Source organism: Sphaeramia orbicularis, chromosome 18 (assembly GCF_902148855.1).
Source record: "Sphaeramia orbicularis chromosome 18, fSphaOr1.1, whole genome shotgun sequence".
NCBI lineage: Eukaryota > Metazoa > Chordata > Actinopteri > Kurtiformes > Apogonidae > Sphaeramia > Sphaeramia orbicularis.
The window spans coordinates 26,254,813-26,272,649 of record NC_043974.1 but is presented as its reverse complement, the minus strand read 5'-3'; the positions used below and the strand labels follow the sequence as shown (position 1 = coordinate 26,272,649).

The 17,837-nt window shown below is 36.1% G+C and overlaps 1 protein-coding gene and 1 long non-coding RNA gene across 4 annotated transcripts in view; both read right to left on the bottom strand.

The window, feature by feature from the left end:
* Nucleotides 1-2,225: 2,225 nt before the first annotated feature.
* LOC115438667 (uncharacterized) lies at nt 2,226-4,769 on the bottom strand. Of its 2 annotated transcripts, none has more exons than XR_003938126.1 (2): nt 4,257-4,769; nt 2,226-3,655 (listed from the first exon to the last, which is right to left on the bottom strand). It is a non-coding gene; the product is annotated as an uncharacterized LOC115438667 (long non-coding RNA). The 2 variants fall into 2 exon arrangements; XR_003938127.1 differs by having other exon boundaries at nt 2,226-3,649.
* Nucleotides 4,770-7,238: 2,469 nt separating this feature from the next.
* pcxb (pyruvate carboxylase b) overlaps nt 7,239-17,837 on the bottom strand; it is an 848,274-nt gene continuing 837,675 nt past the window's right edge. Inside the window, exons 25-26 of one of the 2 annotated variants that reach the window (XM_030162430.1) lie at nt 15,524-15,625; nt 7,239-7,682 (exon numbers count right to left, since the gene is read on the bottom strand). In XM_030162430.1, the coding sequence (XP_030018290.1) occupies nt 7,533-7,682; nt 15,524-15,625 (252 nt within the window). In that variant the 3' untranslated portion in view covers nt 7,239-7,532. The remainder of the gene's footprint in view (nt 7,683-15,523; nt 15,626-17,837) is intronic. The other variant, XM_030162429.1, reaches the window with a different exon arrangement.

Genomic DNA, 17,837 nt, shown 5'->3' with positions numbered 1-17,837 from the left:
AACAACGTGAAACGTCTTCAGAAAAGTAAACGCAATTTCATCAATATTATACCTGTTACTAAATGTTTTGTGTATTTGTAATTGTAAGTTGTAACACATATGTAAATGATAAACTGAGGCTGAATATTATTAAACCTGCACTTGTTTTTCTTAAGACATTTCAAGTTGGTCACGTTATTCAGATTTTTAAGAAAATGATGTAGATATAAACATTATCATAATGTAATTTTACTTTTTTCACTGGTATTATTTTACCGGTTCAGCCCACTTGAGATCATATTGGGGTGAATGTGGCCCCTGAACTAAAATGAGTTTGACACCCCTGGTCTAACATGATAAACCAAGCCATTATTATGTGCTCCCTGCAAGGTTGGAACTTGTTTTTGAGGCTTTTTTTGTGGATAATTGGAGGTGGTGAAGAATTACACATTCTCATTAACCTGAGAAATGTGATAAAATCCACCTTAATACAACTGTGTTACATCTGTTCTCACTATTTTAAAGCAGTTGTAATACTTGCAGTATGGAGGCGATGATGATAATTGGATAAATAGTTACAAAAATTTATTTATTTATTTTTTTTCTTTTATGGGCTCAGCTGGCTGACAGGCAGCAGTCGACACCAACTGTACTCCCAGTCATCATTGCCCATTTTTCTGACACCTTTGCTTGTGTATCCTCTTTTATTTGGACATTTTACCAGGGAGTATCTCACACTACTTTTTTTTTTTTTTTTTCCTACTTGTCTTGTCCAGTGTCCTAACAGCAGAATGGTAGTCTGGTTCCTTCTGGTGCTGAACAAATTTGCTTTGCCAAGGGTAACTTCATAAAGTATACAGGGTGGGGAAGCAAAATTTACAATATTTTGAGGCAGGGATTGAAAGACAGTGTATGACCAATTAGTTTATTGAAAGTCATGAGAATTTATTTGCCACAAGAAAATTTCCATAATAGAAAATGTTTTTACCTCCGCCAAGGAGGTTATGTTTTGCCAGGGTTTGTTTGTTTGTTTGTTTGTCTGTCCGTTAGTGTGCAACATAACTCAAAAAGTTATGGGCAGATTTGGATGAAATTTTCAGGGTTTGTTGGAAATGGGATAAGGAAGAAATGATTAAATTTTGGTGGTGATCGGGGGGGGGGGGCACTGATCAGCCTTGGCGGAGGTCTGCGCTCTCCGAGTGCTTCTAGTTATTCTATGTGTCTTCCTTCTTTCTCAATAACTGCCTTCACACGCTTCCTGAAACTTGCACAAGTGTTCCTCAAATATTCAGGTGACAACTTCTCCCATTCTTCTTTAATAGTATCTTCCAGACTTTCTCGTAATAGTTTTGCTCATAGTCATTCTCTTCTTTCCATTATAAACAGTCTTTATGGACACTCCGACTATTTTTGAAATCTCCTTTGGTGTGACGAGTGCATTCAGCAAATCACACACTCTTTGACGTTTGCTTTCCTGATTACTCATATGGGCAAAAGTTTCTGAAAAGGTATGGATAATAGTGTTAGGTATGATTATGACATCAATATATGTTTGGTTTCAAAACAATTGACGTAGTGCCTGCTGAGAAAAAACAACTAAATGTTCATTGTAAATTTTGCTTCCTCACCCTGTATGAAGTGCCCTTTGATATTCTACTGTGTTTATTATGAGTTTTGTTGAACCATATTTCGATGCCTGACCTAACATGGGGGGTGGGGTAGAAGAAGGAGAAAGAACAAGAGAGAAGAAGGTGGCAAAGGCCCTCACAAGAAAGTATCAACAATACAAACAGTAACAACCATGGAGACACTTATAATGGTAACAATAACGTAACCAAATCTGTATATATTCAAATCCGTATTTATATATTTTTTTTATATTTATAACCATTTGCACTACATTCATACCAAACCGTATTTGCACTCTCCTTTTAAAAACTTTTTTTATTCAAATTTATATGGCTGTTTGTTTTACGCGTATGTGTATATTTATGTGTATGTTTGCTGCTGATAACACTGTGAATTTCCCCATTGTGGGATCAATAAAGGAATATCTTATCTTAATAACTACAACCAGAACTGAGTAAACTGGGCAGAAGAGAGAAAAAAAAAAAAAAAAAACACAACAATGAAATATATAAGACCTATGAAATGATGAATATAAGAAAAAATAACAAATCACTTACTCAGAGCGGGGATCGCTTTTCCCGTTGCGACAAATATACAACACACACCAACACATCGTAGATTTATAGTGAACTTTATTTGTAAGTACAGACATAACGGCAACAATTATCGCTTTTATTTGATCCTATTAAGTTTCCCTTTTTTGTGCGCTCCGATTCGCCGTCTCTCCTAAGACATTTACTGGAATATCGAACAGGTAAATGTAAACTAATTATGTAAATGAAAATGGATTTTAAGCAAAACTAGGATTTAAAACGCGAATATTAAAGAAAATGGAAAATAAACCCGGGCAGTTTAATTCAGCGGAGACATTTTGCGTCTGCAGGCAGTCACGCCTGGTAAACTGAGAGTACATAAACACACAAAAGGAAAGCAGTACAAAGAGAATAGAAATGTCACAAACCCTATTTTCATACTCTCTGCGGCAGTTCACCTCTAGACAGCATAAGCTCAGGAATAGGTCACCGTTATATCCCCCCCCCCTTTCTGAAACAAATAACATTTTCAAGCGGTGTATACTTTTTCTCCAATTTATTATTATTTTTTTTTGCCCCCAGACATTGAACAGTAGTACGTTACCATAAGCACAGTTAGAATCACTGCTGGCAGAGATGAACAAACAGTGCTATACAGTTTACATTATTGCATGAATCTTACATGTGCAAATTTCCACTGTTGACAGACAGGAAGAGGAAAAGAGAAACACAATAGTAAAGACAGAATGAGGCAGATGAGGATGAGGAGGAGGGAACTTTACATTATTGTGCAACAGCTTGTCAAAAAAAACACTCACTCGTACAATCCTCGTACTTTATCTCCATCTCTTTAAAAAATACAGATTGACTTGGTCGGGAGGTTTAGCGAGGCGTGGCGGTGGGCTAGGGGGAGACACACCGGGGTTGGAATTAACTGTGGTGTCGCCGCTTAATGCTGATGTATAGTTAAAAAAAAAAAAAAAAAACGTTCTTCGAGGTAATGGAGCAAAAAAAAAAAAAAAAGCAAAACATTTGAAACGGGGCGATGGCGTGCGTCTCGTCTCGACATGTTTTGACAAAATGAGCCGCTGTCGTACCTTCCGTGGTCTTCTCTAACCCCACACCACGCTTCACTAGCGGCCTGTGACGATACATTACATACGTGTTATCTTGTGATGCTTGGTTTTCTGCTGTAAAGGTTTATTTTGTTTGTTTGTTTTTTTTTTGCCCTGTTTTGTTTGTCTTGTGCTTTCTCTGGTCAAGGTATCTGAACGCTCAGGGTGATGCATCTGTTTTAAGCTAGTCTGACCTTGTGCGAGGTTATTTTACTATGTTTTGATGTTACTACACTGGAGCTGTGGATGTAGCGTTACTATGGAGACATGTTCACACCGTCATCCATTGCATATGTTTTTTTTTTTTTTTTTTTTTCACTCAAGGGCAAGAACTGTTAGCACTGATGTTTTGCACCGGTGCATGTGTGTATGCGTTTGTTTCCAGACTGTTTTCTACCTCTGACTGTTATACATACACTTATTTATGCAGACATATACACACACATACAGGGTGGGGAAGCAAAATTTACAATATTTTGAGGCAGGGATTGAAAGACAGTGTATGACCAATTAGTTTATTGAAAGTCATGAGAATTTATTTGCCACAAGAAAACGGACATAATAGAAAATGTTTTTATTCTATGTGTCCTCCTTCTTTCTCAATAACTGCCTTCACACGCTTCCTGAAACTTGCGCAAGTGTTCCTCAAATATTCAGGTGACAACTTCTCCCATTCTTCTTTAATAGTATCTTCCAGACTTTCTCGTAATAGTTTTGCTCATAGTCATTCTCTTCTTTCCATTATAAACAGTCTTTATGGACACTCCAACTATTTTTGAAATCTCCTTTGGTGTGACGAGTGCATTCAGCAAATCACACACTCTTTGACGTTTGCTTTCCTGATTACTCATATGGGCAAAAGTTTCTGAAAAGGTATGGATAATAGTGTTAGGTATGATTATGACATCAATATATGTTTGGTTTCAAAACAATTGACGTAGTGCCTGCTGAGAAAAAATAACTAAATGTTCATTGTAAATTTTGCTTCCCCACCCTGTACACACACACACATACATTAGATCTATATAAAGCTGAGCGCTGCTACTGGAAGTCTCCAGAGTCTCTTATTAGTCCGGCTAATTTCACATCATTTGACAGAGAATTAATTCATTCATAAATTAATCAGCAGAGCCTCAGAAAATAACAGCACATTCCAGCAGTACATACAGCACCATGTAATCCCATTTACACCTAGCGTTAAAATCCCCGCGCAGACACACCAGGTCGCCGCTATCTTACCCCCCCCGTTCCTGAACAGACAGGGAGGTACAGCCCTCTGACAGCAGACTATTAAACCGACGGCGCTAAACAGGCCCCGATCGCCACCTTAAAACCATGAGTGACGGAGCTGTCCCGCCCCGCAGCCCGGTCCGGATAAAGAAACCGCATTCAAAATAGGGCTGAAAGATATATTGTTATTGTATTGATATCTAGATATGAACATTCAAAATATTAACCCTTTCATGCATGAATTATGAGAACCTTATTATTTTTTTTTTTTCTGAGTGTTTTTATTCCTGTTTAGGCATGAAAAAAAGAAAAACAATGTGATTGAATTTTTTTTTTTTTAACCCTTTCGTGCACTGTCCACTCCAGTGGACAGTTCTTCTCCAGCTGTTCTCTTGTATATTCATGGGTTTTGTTGTTTTAGTTCCATATCAGCCAACACAGTGGACACTTATGCATCATCCCATACACTGACATTCACACCATTACTGTAACTTTTCTGTTCTTGATAAACCTGATCTGCACTAACATGTTTGAGTGTAAATCAATTGTTATTTGTTAGACAAGAAGGTTTTTTTTTTGCATATTATCTCCATGAAGTGAGTAATTACTAGCATTAGAATATGTTAAAATGTGAGAAGATATCAGATTAGCAGCATTAAAAATGTTTTTATTTCATTGTTTTTATATCACTTTCTGATATTGGGTTTTAAACACGTTTCTTTACTTCAAAAATTAAATGCATGGATATTTTTGTAACTCCATAGAAAAAAAAAAAAAAACTCGATCGCATTGTTTTTTTCATGGCTAAACACTGAAGAAAAAAATCTTGACTAAGGTTCTCATAATTCGTGCATGAAAGGGTTAAATCAACCTGTTTTTCATGGAGTTACAAAAATGTCCACTCAGCTACATCATGAATTTTATTCTTGAAACAAAGAAACATGTATTTAAAACCCAATATCATAAAGTGATACGAAAACAGTGAAATGAAACCATGTTTAATGCAGCTAATCTGATGTTTTCTCACATTTTAACATATTCTAATACTAGTTATTACTCACTTCATGGAGATAATATGCAAAAAATAAAAATATTAACAATTGATTTCCACTCAAGAACCAATCAGGAACAGCAAAGTTACAATAATGGTATGAATTGCAGTTTATGAGATGATGCATAAGTGTCCACTGTGTTGGTTGAAATGGAACTAAAACAACAAAACCCATGAATATACAAGAGGAAAGCTGTAGAATAACTGTCCACTGTAGTGACCACTATGCATGAAAGGGTTAATATCGAAAAAGCAACGCTATAAACATACAGCTCTGGAAGTCACGACAAATTTCATGTATTCGTACTTTATGTTAATGTTGATGATCGGCAGTGCATTCTTATAAATAAAACTGCACTTTCCACATTCTTTTGTATTATGATGTTTGTATTTTTCTGAAAAATGCTCGGTTTTCACCGAATCCGTAGTCATATCGTATCGTATCGATATCTGGTGTGAATATCGAGATATGAAATTTTGTCCGTATCGTTCAGCCCTAATTCAAAACCAACAGCTCTAATGCACTGGGTGTAAGTGGGGAAACATCAGTGCAGAACATCGAACACTAACTAAAGTGAGGAAAGACTGTGGGATTAGTTTGTGTGCATTTGTTTGGGTGTAATCAAGTATCGGCAGTGTCCCGTTATCGAAAACAGGCTTTGTTGTGCTTTGTAATTAACAATATGTTATGCATAATTTCAGAAAACACTTGGGACAAAGTAAAGCGATGTTTTATTTTTTCTGTCTTTCTTGCCTCTCATGTAGACTCTCTTTTCCAAAGAAAATAATGAGTCAAATTTTTTTTTACAGTGATTAGACATTCCCAGAATGCACTGTGATTGATGTAAAGTCTTGCAAAGGTGAGTGCACTAGGAAAATAAAATTCTCTATATGAAAGTTATTTGATAGTTGATTTTCATGCGCGCTTCGTCGTCTGTACCCTGTTACTTACAATCGGCATCATTAAAGACTTAGTTTCACCTACGTTGGATATATAGACAACAGAAACGGTAGAGAAATGTAAACGGTCAGTTGTTGTTAGATGCAGTGACCTGTAGTGTTACCTACACATGTAAGCCTCTACTAGTACATTTAGACCACGTTAGTATTTAAGAAATGGAATGCAATGGAATTTCTATGTCATTTTTCCACATGTTCACAGGACGTCCAAGGATATATAATGACAACTGTTTTGGTTCAGTTGAATTCTTATTGATACTACGCCATTAACCCATAAAGACACAAAGCTACTTTTGTGGCAGTTTTTTTCTATATATTTAACTTTTAACCATTTATTATGACATTATCTTGTTGTATTTTGCGTATTTTCTTGTAGTTAATACACTGATCTTATAGATGTTTGTAAAAGAAAAACTCAGATTAAAGTTGAAGATTATCAAAAACGGAGAAAACTGAACATAAACCAAGTGTCTCCATCCACTGTCATTTATCAAACTAGTATATTAAAACAGAGAAAACTGACACAAAAGTGACTTATTCAGCAAAAAATATTGTCAACTGAACATAAAATAAGTATCTTTATCCACTGTCATTAATCAAACTCTGTTGGTTTTACTGGTGAATCAATGTTGTAGAAGATGATGGTGTTTCCACCTCTGAAAATCCAAATCGGTCATATCTGATGACCATGAAAAGATGACAAACTGGATTTTACACCAGTATTGATAACATTAGTGGATCAACAGGTACGTTTTAGATCAGTAGATAGTTTTGGTCGTCGGCGGCTGTTTGGGTCGTTATGGGTTAAATGTGTTAAATTTAGCTGTTTTTAATTTTGTATCCCCAGAGAAACTACGCAGAATCAGTTGAAATCGAGAGCCAAAATGTGACTTTTGAGTTTAATTTACTAAAACAATTCCCACTCTCTGCTCCCCCCCTTCAGAATCAGATTGTCTAACTTGCACCTACTACTACGACTACTACTACACCCCCTCCCTCCCACTCACCCTCCCTCTGGCCTCTAACTCTACTACTCTACTCTTCGATTTCCAGTATCAGGTCGTCTCCCTCCAGGGAGGCGTCGGCTGTGACATAGACGGCTTTGACGGTGCCGGCCATCGGGGAGTTGACCACCGTCTCCATCTTCATGGCTGAGAGAACACACAGCGGCTGACCCTTCTCCACCTTTAGATGAAGACACAGAGCATTCACAGAGTGTTAAAACCACCAGAACAGATCAACGAACAAGCACCGAGGTAGGAGTTTAACCCCCCGGTATCCCGTTCAGTAAGGTCCTTACTAAGCACCAAGTGTGTCTTTTTGGCACACTAGTGCACAGGTGTCAAACATGCGGCCCGGGGGCCAAATCCAGCCCGCCAAAGGGTCCAATCCGGCCCCTGTGATGAATTTGTGAAATGCAAAAATTACACTGAAGAAATTAATCAATGAAGTGAAAATCATTTTAATTCACATTCCACATACAGACACATACAGTCCAATTAGATTTCAAGTGGGTCAGAACCAGTAAAATATCATCATAATAACCTATGAATAATGACAACCCCAAATTTTCTCTTTGATTTTTTGGTTTAAAAAAGTAAAATGACATGAAAATGTTTATAAAATGTGAATAACCTGAACAAATATGAACAAACGGAAATGTCTTAAGAAAAGTAAATGCAATTTTACCAATATTCTGCCTGTTACTAAATGTTTTGTGCGATTGTAACGCACATGTGTAAATGATAAACTGATAAAACGAGGCGGAATGTTGTTAAAATTACACTTGTTTTTCTTAAGAAAATTAGAGTTGTTGATGTTTTTCAGATTTTTAAGGAAACTTTGTAGATGTAAACCTGATCATAATATAAGTTTACTTTTTTTCACTGTCATCATCTTACTGGTAACATAATAACATAATAACCTACAAAAAATAATGACTCCATATTTTCTTCTCGGTTTGATGTGAAAAAAACATAATATTACATTATGCCGATAAACTTCAAATGTTTGTCTGTTTTAGTGCAAAAAATAATATTAAATTACGAAAATATTTACATTTACAAACTATCCTTTAACAATAAAGTGTGAATAATCTGAACAAATATGAACAACCTGGAATGTCTAAAGAAAATTAAGTCCAATTAGAACTTAATTTTTCTGCCTGTTCCTCAGTGTTTAGTGTCTTTGTAGATCTGATCCATAATGCACATGTAGAAATGAGAAGTTGAGGAATAATATTGTTAAAATTGCACTTATTTTTCTTAATAAATTTAATTTTTTTTCAGGTTATTCACATCTCTTTTGTTTGGATAGTTTGTAAAAGTAAGTATTTTCATAATTTAATGGGGTTTTTTGCTATTATTTTACTGGTCCGGCCCACTTGAGATCAAATTGGGCTGAATGTGGCCCCTGAACTAAAATGAGTTTGACACCCCTGCACTAGTAGAATAATGTAAAAAAAAAAAATTCATACATTTTGTTTTTAATTCTTTTACACTTTTTTCTATTTCATCAACTTGAGCCGTAAATAAAAATGCCAAATACTCAATAATTGTCACATTTTTTAACCCTTTAAATGCCATGTTTGTAATGTAAACAAACCATTTTTTGATGCAAAAAACAAAAATTTTTTTTTTTCAATATACTACATAAAAAGTGGATCCCATATTATTTGATTTTTTCATCCTGGCATGTGTCAATGATGAACTCCAACACTGGTTAATTTGCTTTATTATTTTTGGCGCTAGGTCAAATGTTCAAAATACTAGCATCTGTCACCAAGTGTGAAAAAAATGCACACCTATAAATCAAACTATTAAATATTATATATTGATTTATTTTTCTGCTCTAATGTGATTTTATTTTTGTAAATCAAGGTCAGCCCTAATCATACATATCAAATAATTATTCATTTTACATTTTTTTAACCCTTTAAATGATCTCTTTTCATCATGATGTCACTACATTTTTTGATGCAAAAAACACAAAATATGTTTTTTGTTTTTTTTTTTCAAAATACTACATAAAAATTGTATTACATATTATTAGATTTTTGCAGCCTGGCAGATGTCAATGATTAACAGTAACATTAACAACGTTAATAAATTAATTTAGACCCTCACCTCTCAAATGAAGCCCAGATATCAGTAAAAGCAGGATTTATGCCTTAATGGCTTTGGGATCAAAAACAGTGGTTTTATGGAAGAAATAGTGCGTTTTAGGCACACTTGGGAGACAGATGCTAGTCTTGTAATTTTCTTTTGTTTACTATGTGCAAATTTTAGTTGGCAGGCAGAATTTTAAAAATCATCCAAAAATGAACAACTTTTGATTTCTAACCTTATTTAAATTATGAAAAACAATATGAAGTTTTTTAAAACGAAGTGCAAAGTGTGCCTAAAAAGCACACCCGGATACCAGAGGGTTAACAACACTGCTGAAAATGTTCGGCAGATAAACATTTCCTGTGATGTGAACTCACTTCACACCTTTAACAAACCATTTTCTGACTTATCTCTGCTAGTATTTAGTCACATGTTGACCTGCATTAATGTTTAATTCACTCAGGTTTTCAGATGCAGTGTGTGTTTGTGCCTCTTTGGTCGAAAAAAAAAGGTGAATGACATTTGTTTGTAGTGTTTCCAGCTTTGGGAAATGAGTGTTCCTGTTGTTTTGGATAAGCGGCAGACCTCTCTTTGAACTGTTGGCTTTTCCTTTTTCACTAAGTAGATCCATTAATACATAACCACAGCAATTCAGTTTGTTAAATTACCTCCTGAGTTTCCTGTTCATCAGTCAAAATGATCCAAAAAATTAAATATAAATGTATTAATATAACTTCCAATGGAGCCAATTTGCAAATCAACTATTCTCACTTTTAACATATTTTGCTGCTACAGTGTATTATTAAAATGAACAGTGGGGTTGATGAGGATCTGTTAACTTTACATTTAGAAATCTTTTATACGAACGTCACTGAGAAAAGAAGGCCTTTGTGGTAGCCTTTTATACAGCAAATCTGCAGGTTTGAGGAAACCAAATGTAGGATTTTTTAAGACAGTTTTAAGGCATTTTTTGATCCAATTTAAGACCTTACACTAGCCCCTTTTCATGGAACATTTACTTTAGCATGAATTTTGAAAAACCTCTGCACATTTCCACCAAAATTACCCAGGTATAACTTTCCCTTGAACCCAAACTTTCTCTGATAAAAGTTCCTGGTAGGGGGTAGGAGGTTTTTTTTTTTTTTTTCAGATTTGCTGTCAGTCTTGAGGGGCGGAGCTGTGTACTGAAGAACACCGATTGGTGGAACACACTGGTAATGTTCCACACTTACATTCACCCACTAGAACCAGTTTGTATTTTGGTTGTTTGGAAAATGAAGCACAAGAAGAGAAGCTATTAGAAGCAAGCCGACGATGAGGTCCATTTGTTGAATACACTCTTTTGAGCATATTCAGCTCAAACCGAGCCGAGCGTATTTGGTTTTGCCCCAACGAGTATGTTGCGATCAGCTGTCTGGTCGTCTGAAAATGCTGAAGAGCAATACATTTGAATTGCAGTTGAATACATTTTCAGGAACTTTAAGGTGCAGTGTAAAGGCACAGCACACAGATTAGCCCCTTTTCCACCAATTCCCAGGAACAGATGATTGTGATGCATAAGGCCAATGATGTTCATTTTGTCTTCTTTTAATGTAATTATACTTTTCTTTTTTCTTTTGTTCAGACGAGGTATAGTTTTTAGATGTTACCTGCTTGACAGTTTCCGCTGTGACTCCAGTCTTCCTCAGAAGTGTCATTTATCAGCCGACCAGCTGATAAATGACACGTCAGCAACACTTTGGATGACGCTTGTGAGGAAGACTGGAGTCACAGTCGAAACTGTCAAGCAGGTAACATCTAAAAACTATACCTTGTCTGAACAAAAGAAAAAAGAAAAGTATGATTGCGATGTGCACGTAAGGACAAATACACTCAAGAGTGACTTCATTCAAGAGTGTATTTGGCAAACGGACCTGGTCGTCCATTTATTTCTCATAGCTTTTCTTCTTTGGATCATTTGGAAAACAGAGTTAAACACAAACCAAGTGACGCTTCTAGAAATGGACTAATGAAACCCTACCAGTGTGTTCCACCAATCAGTGTTCTTCAGCACACAGTCCCGCCCCCAAGAGTTCCATGTAATCTGAAAAAGTCCTACTGCATACCCACAACTTTTTTTAGGGACAGTTTTTTTTTTCAGCAGAAGGTTTTCAAAGTTCATGGTAAAGTTCCTGTGATGGAAAAAGAGCTATTCACCAAAATAGCAACAGGCCTCAGTTATTTCCTTGAACTAGTCATAATACATTTAATTAGAAAGCTCTGGCACAACTTCATCTACTTCCAAGATGCATGAAGGAGAAATACTATTACATCTTTTAAGTTAGGGTTAGGCATGTATCGATCTAAAGAACTCCAGCAGCACTAGTTTAGAAAAACTGTACTTCACTCTAAATCTAGACCAACACATTTTGGCCGGTGGTCTTCATCAGGATCTGGTCTGAAATAAAGTTCTTCTCTACAACAAGTGGTGCTGGAGGTCTTAACCACATTCCATTTTCGGTTGTGCTCAAAACTATTCACACCCTTGGCATTTTTTGTGAATTTTTATAATGAAATGAATGAGTTTTGTCACATTTGTTTGACATGAAAGTGAACAAATAATAAGTGGTATTTCAAGAAATGTCACTTGTGAGTCACATATGTCACAAACACACTTGACAAAACTCAGTCATTTCATAACAAAAATAACAATTCTCAAAAAATGTCAACGGTATGAATCATTTTGATCCCCACTGTGCATTTCTTTCTGCTGCTGATGTTCAAGCTGAACCTTCTACCCATAAATGACTGTTGGAGGCTCCACTCATTCTGATCCGTTGCCTTTCTGCTAAAATGCTAAATGCTAATTATATAACAACACCATTTATTGTGTCTGTGGAACTTTTAAGACCTTTGAGTGCATGAGTTGAGCATTAATTATTAATTAAAAGGATATTTTAGACACATTGAAGACTAAGATTTTTCAGAGATCTGAGTAATAACGTCACAATAATGGGGTAAAACTTTTAAAATCATAATCAGGTTGTCTTGTTACGAGACTGAAACGTACGCAACATTAAAAAGATCAACGAGGCAGGACTGTCACTACACGTAGCAGCTGGATTTCGTAGTCGTCTGGTGGTTCGGATGCTGTTTTCTAAAGCTCGGCCACAGCAGAGCTCCCCATCACTGACGGAATTAAAAGGATTTGCAAGTGATGTCAACGCCAGACTGACTACCCTGCACTGGCATGGACCACTGACAGCTCCACATCCTTCACCCAGCGGTCACCACTGCACTCAGCACTTCTGGGGGGATGGTGACATCACATACTAATCCTGGGGTTGATTCATAAAGCACCGACATAAGGGAATACCGATTTAACAGCTGGAGTTTAGCTGATGTAGACACGGCAGAGGGAATCTGTAGCTCTGACGGCAGAGAGGAAATGGCCTGTTTTTTATTATTTTGCTTGTGATTAAATTTCTTATTTTTATTTATTTCCCAATTTGATGTTAAGTTGTGTTAACCCTTTATCGGAAAAGTAACTATTTTTGGTAATTTAAGACAGTGAGGCAACAATCTCAGATAATGGTACTAATGTAAGTAATGATGTTCAAAGGGATAATGTGGATGTTGGTACATGTTCCTTTGATCTTACATGTGGGTTTTTTTTTGTATTTTTAATTTTTTTTTGCCACTTAAGAATAAGGAACCAATTATGGTAACTTCATTGACCTTGATTTTCTACATAACAATAAAACATTTGGAGAGTTTTCACAAAACTAATAAAGTGTTATGTGTTATCTGGGGCGCTGCTAGCAATTGTGGGCCCTTGCTACAAAAATGTAACTGTTGCATTGGGGGAAGGGGGGGGGTGCATTCCGTAACTTCTGTGAACCGAAACCTGAAACCTTAACATGCTTTGGACGTCCAAATCCCAGCTTCTATGCCTCTGTTAAATGCCGGAACTTACACAAAATGTTCCCAACTTATAACCTATATACACTGGATCGCCTCTGTGGACCCCCCGGGAATGCTGGGCCCCATGAATTTGTCATGTTCCCCCCCCCCCCCCCCCATTTTTGGGACCCCAGTGTCCTATAACAGCTTTAGTTTGTTAGTTTGTCTGGTGTTGCCAAATTTCCAGGCATATTGTACTATGATTGAATATACCAAAAACAGCCCATAATGAGCGTTTCAAACCATATATTGTAGCCGTACATCAGGGGTGTCAAACTCATTTTAGTTCGGGGGCCACATTCAACTAAATTTGATCTGAAGTGGGCCAAACCTGTAAACTAATAACATAATAATATATAAATAATGTCAACTCCAAACTTTTCTGTGTTTTACAGTGAAAAAAGTAAATTTACATTATGAAAAGGTTTACATTTACAAACTATCCTTTTCAAAAGATGTGAGAAACATGACCAAACTGAAAAAATAAGTGTAATTGTAACTATATTCTGCCTCAGTTTATCATTATACAGATCACAGTGGATCTACCGACACGCAAAATGTTTAATAACAGACAGAACATTGTTAAAATTGAAGAAAAAAACCCAAAAAAAACTCTTTCAGCATTTCAGGTTATTCACATTTTTTGCAAAATTCTACTTTGTTTTAGTGTAAATACATGAAAATATTTACATTTACAAAGAGAAAAAATTGGAGTTGTCATTATTTAGATGTTATTATGATAATATTTTACTGGTCCTGCCCACTGGAGATTGAATTAGTCTGAATGTGGAACCTGAACTAAAAGGATTGGTCATATCTTAGTGTAATTTTTGTATTTCACAAATCCATCGTACGGGCCAGATCGGATCCTTTAGCGGGCTGGATTTGGCCCCCAGGCCACATATTTGACACCAGTGCCGTACATCATAAACACCAGGAGAAGGCCTTAAAAACCCAAAACACCCCAAATAGTCCTTGTTAATTCCATGTAATTATCTAAAACACTCCATAAATATGAATGAAAATCTGTCCACAGCGACAGTATTTTTGGAGTACTTAGCGTAGCTGTACCGTCCTTCCACTGATGCCATTTGGAAAAAAAAAATCTAAATGTCACCGAGTACTTACATATCAATTAAATATCAATATAATTTAATTAATATATAAGTGCTCCTGCCTTATGAATCAACCCAAGGATTAGTATGTGATTTCACTGTCTTTTAGAAGTGCTTAATACTCTGCAGAAAACGTGTATTAGACAAATGGTAAAGCATTTAATTGATATTTTCATCTTTTCTTGAACGTATTAACAGCAGTATTGACGTCTGTTATCTTGTTGAAGCTTCATTAATGTCATTTTTTTTTCCCACTCAGAACCATTTTTACTTGATGATTTCTCTCTTAAATGTCTCTTCATGACCCTGAGACATGTGAGAGTAAAATGTCAGTGTAATATTACCAGACATACCTAATGTAGATGAGTATTACCCCACTATTGGATGATATTACCTTGCTGTAATATAAAATGATATCAGTTTTAATATTTAAAAAGGATGGCTCTACTAAAAATGATCATCTTCCCTTGGCTAACGTATCATTTTTCATGTCTTTTACATATTTTTTGGTCAAAAGAAGCTTTCTATAGATATTATACTTTTTTTTTCTGCTACTGATGTATTCTAGAGCAAACAAATGAAGGAGAAAATAATGTGCAGACTGTTACAAAAGCATGAAAGCAGGTCTTAAGCTCTGTGCAGAACGTTGATGTTAACCTGTCATACCTGAATGCATGTACTTTAAATGATTGAGGTGTAATGCCACAGGAAGCATGTCAAAACCCAGGCATGTACAGATAAAGTGGTTTGCACGGCTGGTTAGAGCCAGACATGCAATTTTGACTCCCCGTGCACAGAATTTTCACATCAGATAAAAAGGGAAAAGAGCTAAAGAAGGAAATGGAATGAGCAGTAAGCTGACCTTGGATCCCACTTCCACTTTGACTTCCAGGACTTTTCCAGGCATGGGCGCCCCCACCTGACCCTTAATGGACTTTTGAGCCTTGGGGTGGAACTTCATTTCCTGGATGAAGAAACAAAAATTTCATGCATCCAGCTGTCGAGTCAATCATCCATCCAAGTCATCCCCACACACCTGCCTCCATCCATCCACTCTTCCAGCCCATGATTTATCTATTTAATGATTCATTTCCTCCTGCTGACCCTCAATCCATCTACGATCAGATATATACAGCTAAAAAAAAAAAAAAGCTATACATAGATGATTGTAGCTAACAATTAGTCCACCTCCAGTGTTTATTTTGGGTCTTTTCAGTTTTGTTTGATTAATTTCAGTCTCTATTGGAATTTTCTTAGCATTTATGCAAGCTGAAATTAGCAACGAGTTAATAAGTCGCATAGAAAACAAAACAATACGGACTGAAAACGTTTACATTGAAGCTATAGCTTATTACACTAACATAAAAAAAATCTCAGGAAATAGAACAAAAATACTTGAACACCTGTGATTAAAACTACAGAACGTCCAGAATGGAGGTGATTTGTGGTTTTATTGTGGCTGTATTTGGTCTAAAAACAGAGCGAAGCTAACAGAGCTATAATGTAAACTATCAGCTGATGCGGCACATGATTATAAGTCAATGTTATTTTGACCAGCTGTCCAAACAAGCAGCTTTGAGTTTTAGTTTGAAGAAAAGTCAACAAAATATTACAGATCACTAATAAACCTTTTTTTTTTTTTACTTTTTTTTTCAACAAACAAAAAAAAAGAGGCCAATACTTTGACTTATACATCAGTGTAGATACCTGTCCGAAATGCATAGAAAAAAATATCAAGGTCAAGGTCAAGGTTACTTTATTTATACCCGTAGGTAGATTTGTTTTGCAGTCTAGGTGATTGCCTTGGCATTACAACAACACATACATTAAACATGCGAGACAGGTACTTGATCACGCTTACAGACAGGACAAAAAGACAGGACAAAAAGTGCTCAGTGTTCCACCATTCATCTGTATAGCAGCATGGATAAGTAAAAGAATAAAAGAATTAAGATCCAATAAATAAAAACCAGATGCAATAAAACACCATAAAAACCAGAAAAGATAAAATAGAAACAATCTGGGATAAAAACCAGGATAAAAACATAAAATTTAAAAATTTAAAAATTTGAAGTCACAATAATAATAAATAGAACAAAGAAATGGAATAAATAACTAAATAAGTTCGTAAAGTGCAATGTCACTATTTCTTATTGAGCTCAGTGACGGCGACAGGAACAAAGCTATTTTTATAACGCTGTGTCCTGCCCCTTGGGACTAAGAACCTCCGTCCAGAGGAAAGGAGTTGAAATTCCCCTCGTAAAGGATGGAGTCATTATTAAGAACTGACGAAGCCATCCTCTGCACCTGTTTAGTGTACAGGGAGGCGGGACAAGACTGGGACTCACCAATCAGGCGACTAGACCATCTCACTATTTGATTTCGTGAGTTTCTCTCTGCAACTGAGGTCTGACCGAACCATGCCACCAGACAAAAAGATAAAACAGACTCAGTAAAGGAACGATAAAACAAAGTTAAAATGGTTCGGTCAATGTGGAAGTGTGCCAGTTTCCTAAGGCAGTGGAGGCGCTGATGGCCCTTTTTACACACAGATCTACAGTTTTCATTAAAACTCAATTTTTCATCAATTATAGTCCCAAGGTATTTGTATGATTGCACTTGCTCTATAGTCTGACCTTTAATTAAAGTGACTCCGTGCCTGTCCTGTTTTTTCCTAAAATCGATAATCATATCTTTTGTTTTAGATATGTTCACGTGAAGGTAGGACTCCTTACACCACTGGACAAAGTCATCAATAATAGGGCCGTGACTGGTCTCCCCCTCTTTGAGCAGGCTGACAATGACTGAATCATCAGCATACTTAATGATGGTCCTGTTATCATATTCACTCTGACACATATTTGTGTAGAGAATGTATAATAATGGTGACAGGACACGGCCTTGAGGAGAACCAGTGGAGGAGAGAACTGGGTTGGACAGAACCCCATTCATCCTCACTCTTTGGGACCTGTCTGTTAAAAAATCTAAAATCCAGCCCATCAGGTTTTATATTATATTATATTATATTATATTATATTATATTATATTATATTATATTATATTATATTATATTATTCTTAGTCTTGCAAAGTCAGACATATGTCTACACTTTTTTATCGCTGTACAGGTGCGACATATGCACACGAGGAAGCACTTGATATTTGATGATATTTAAC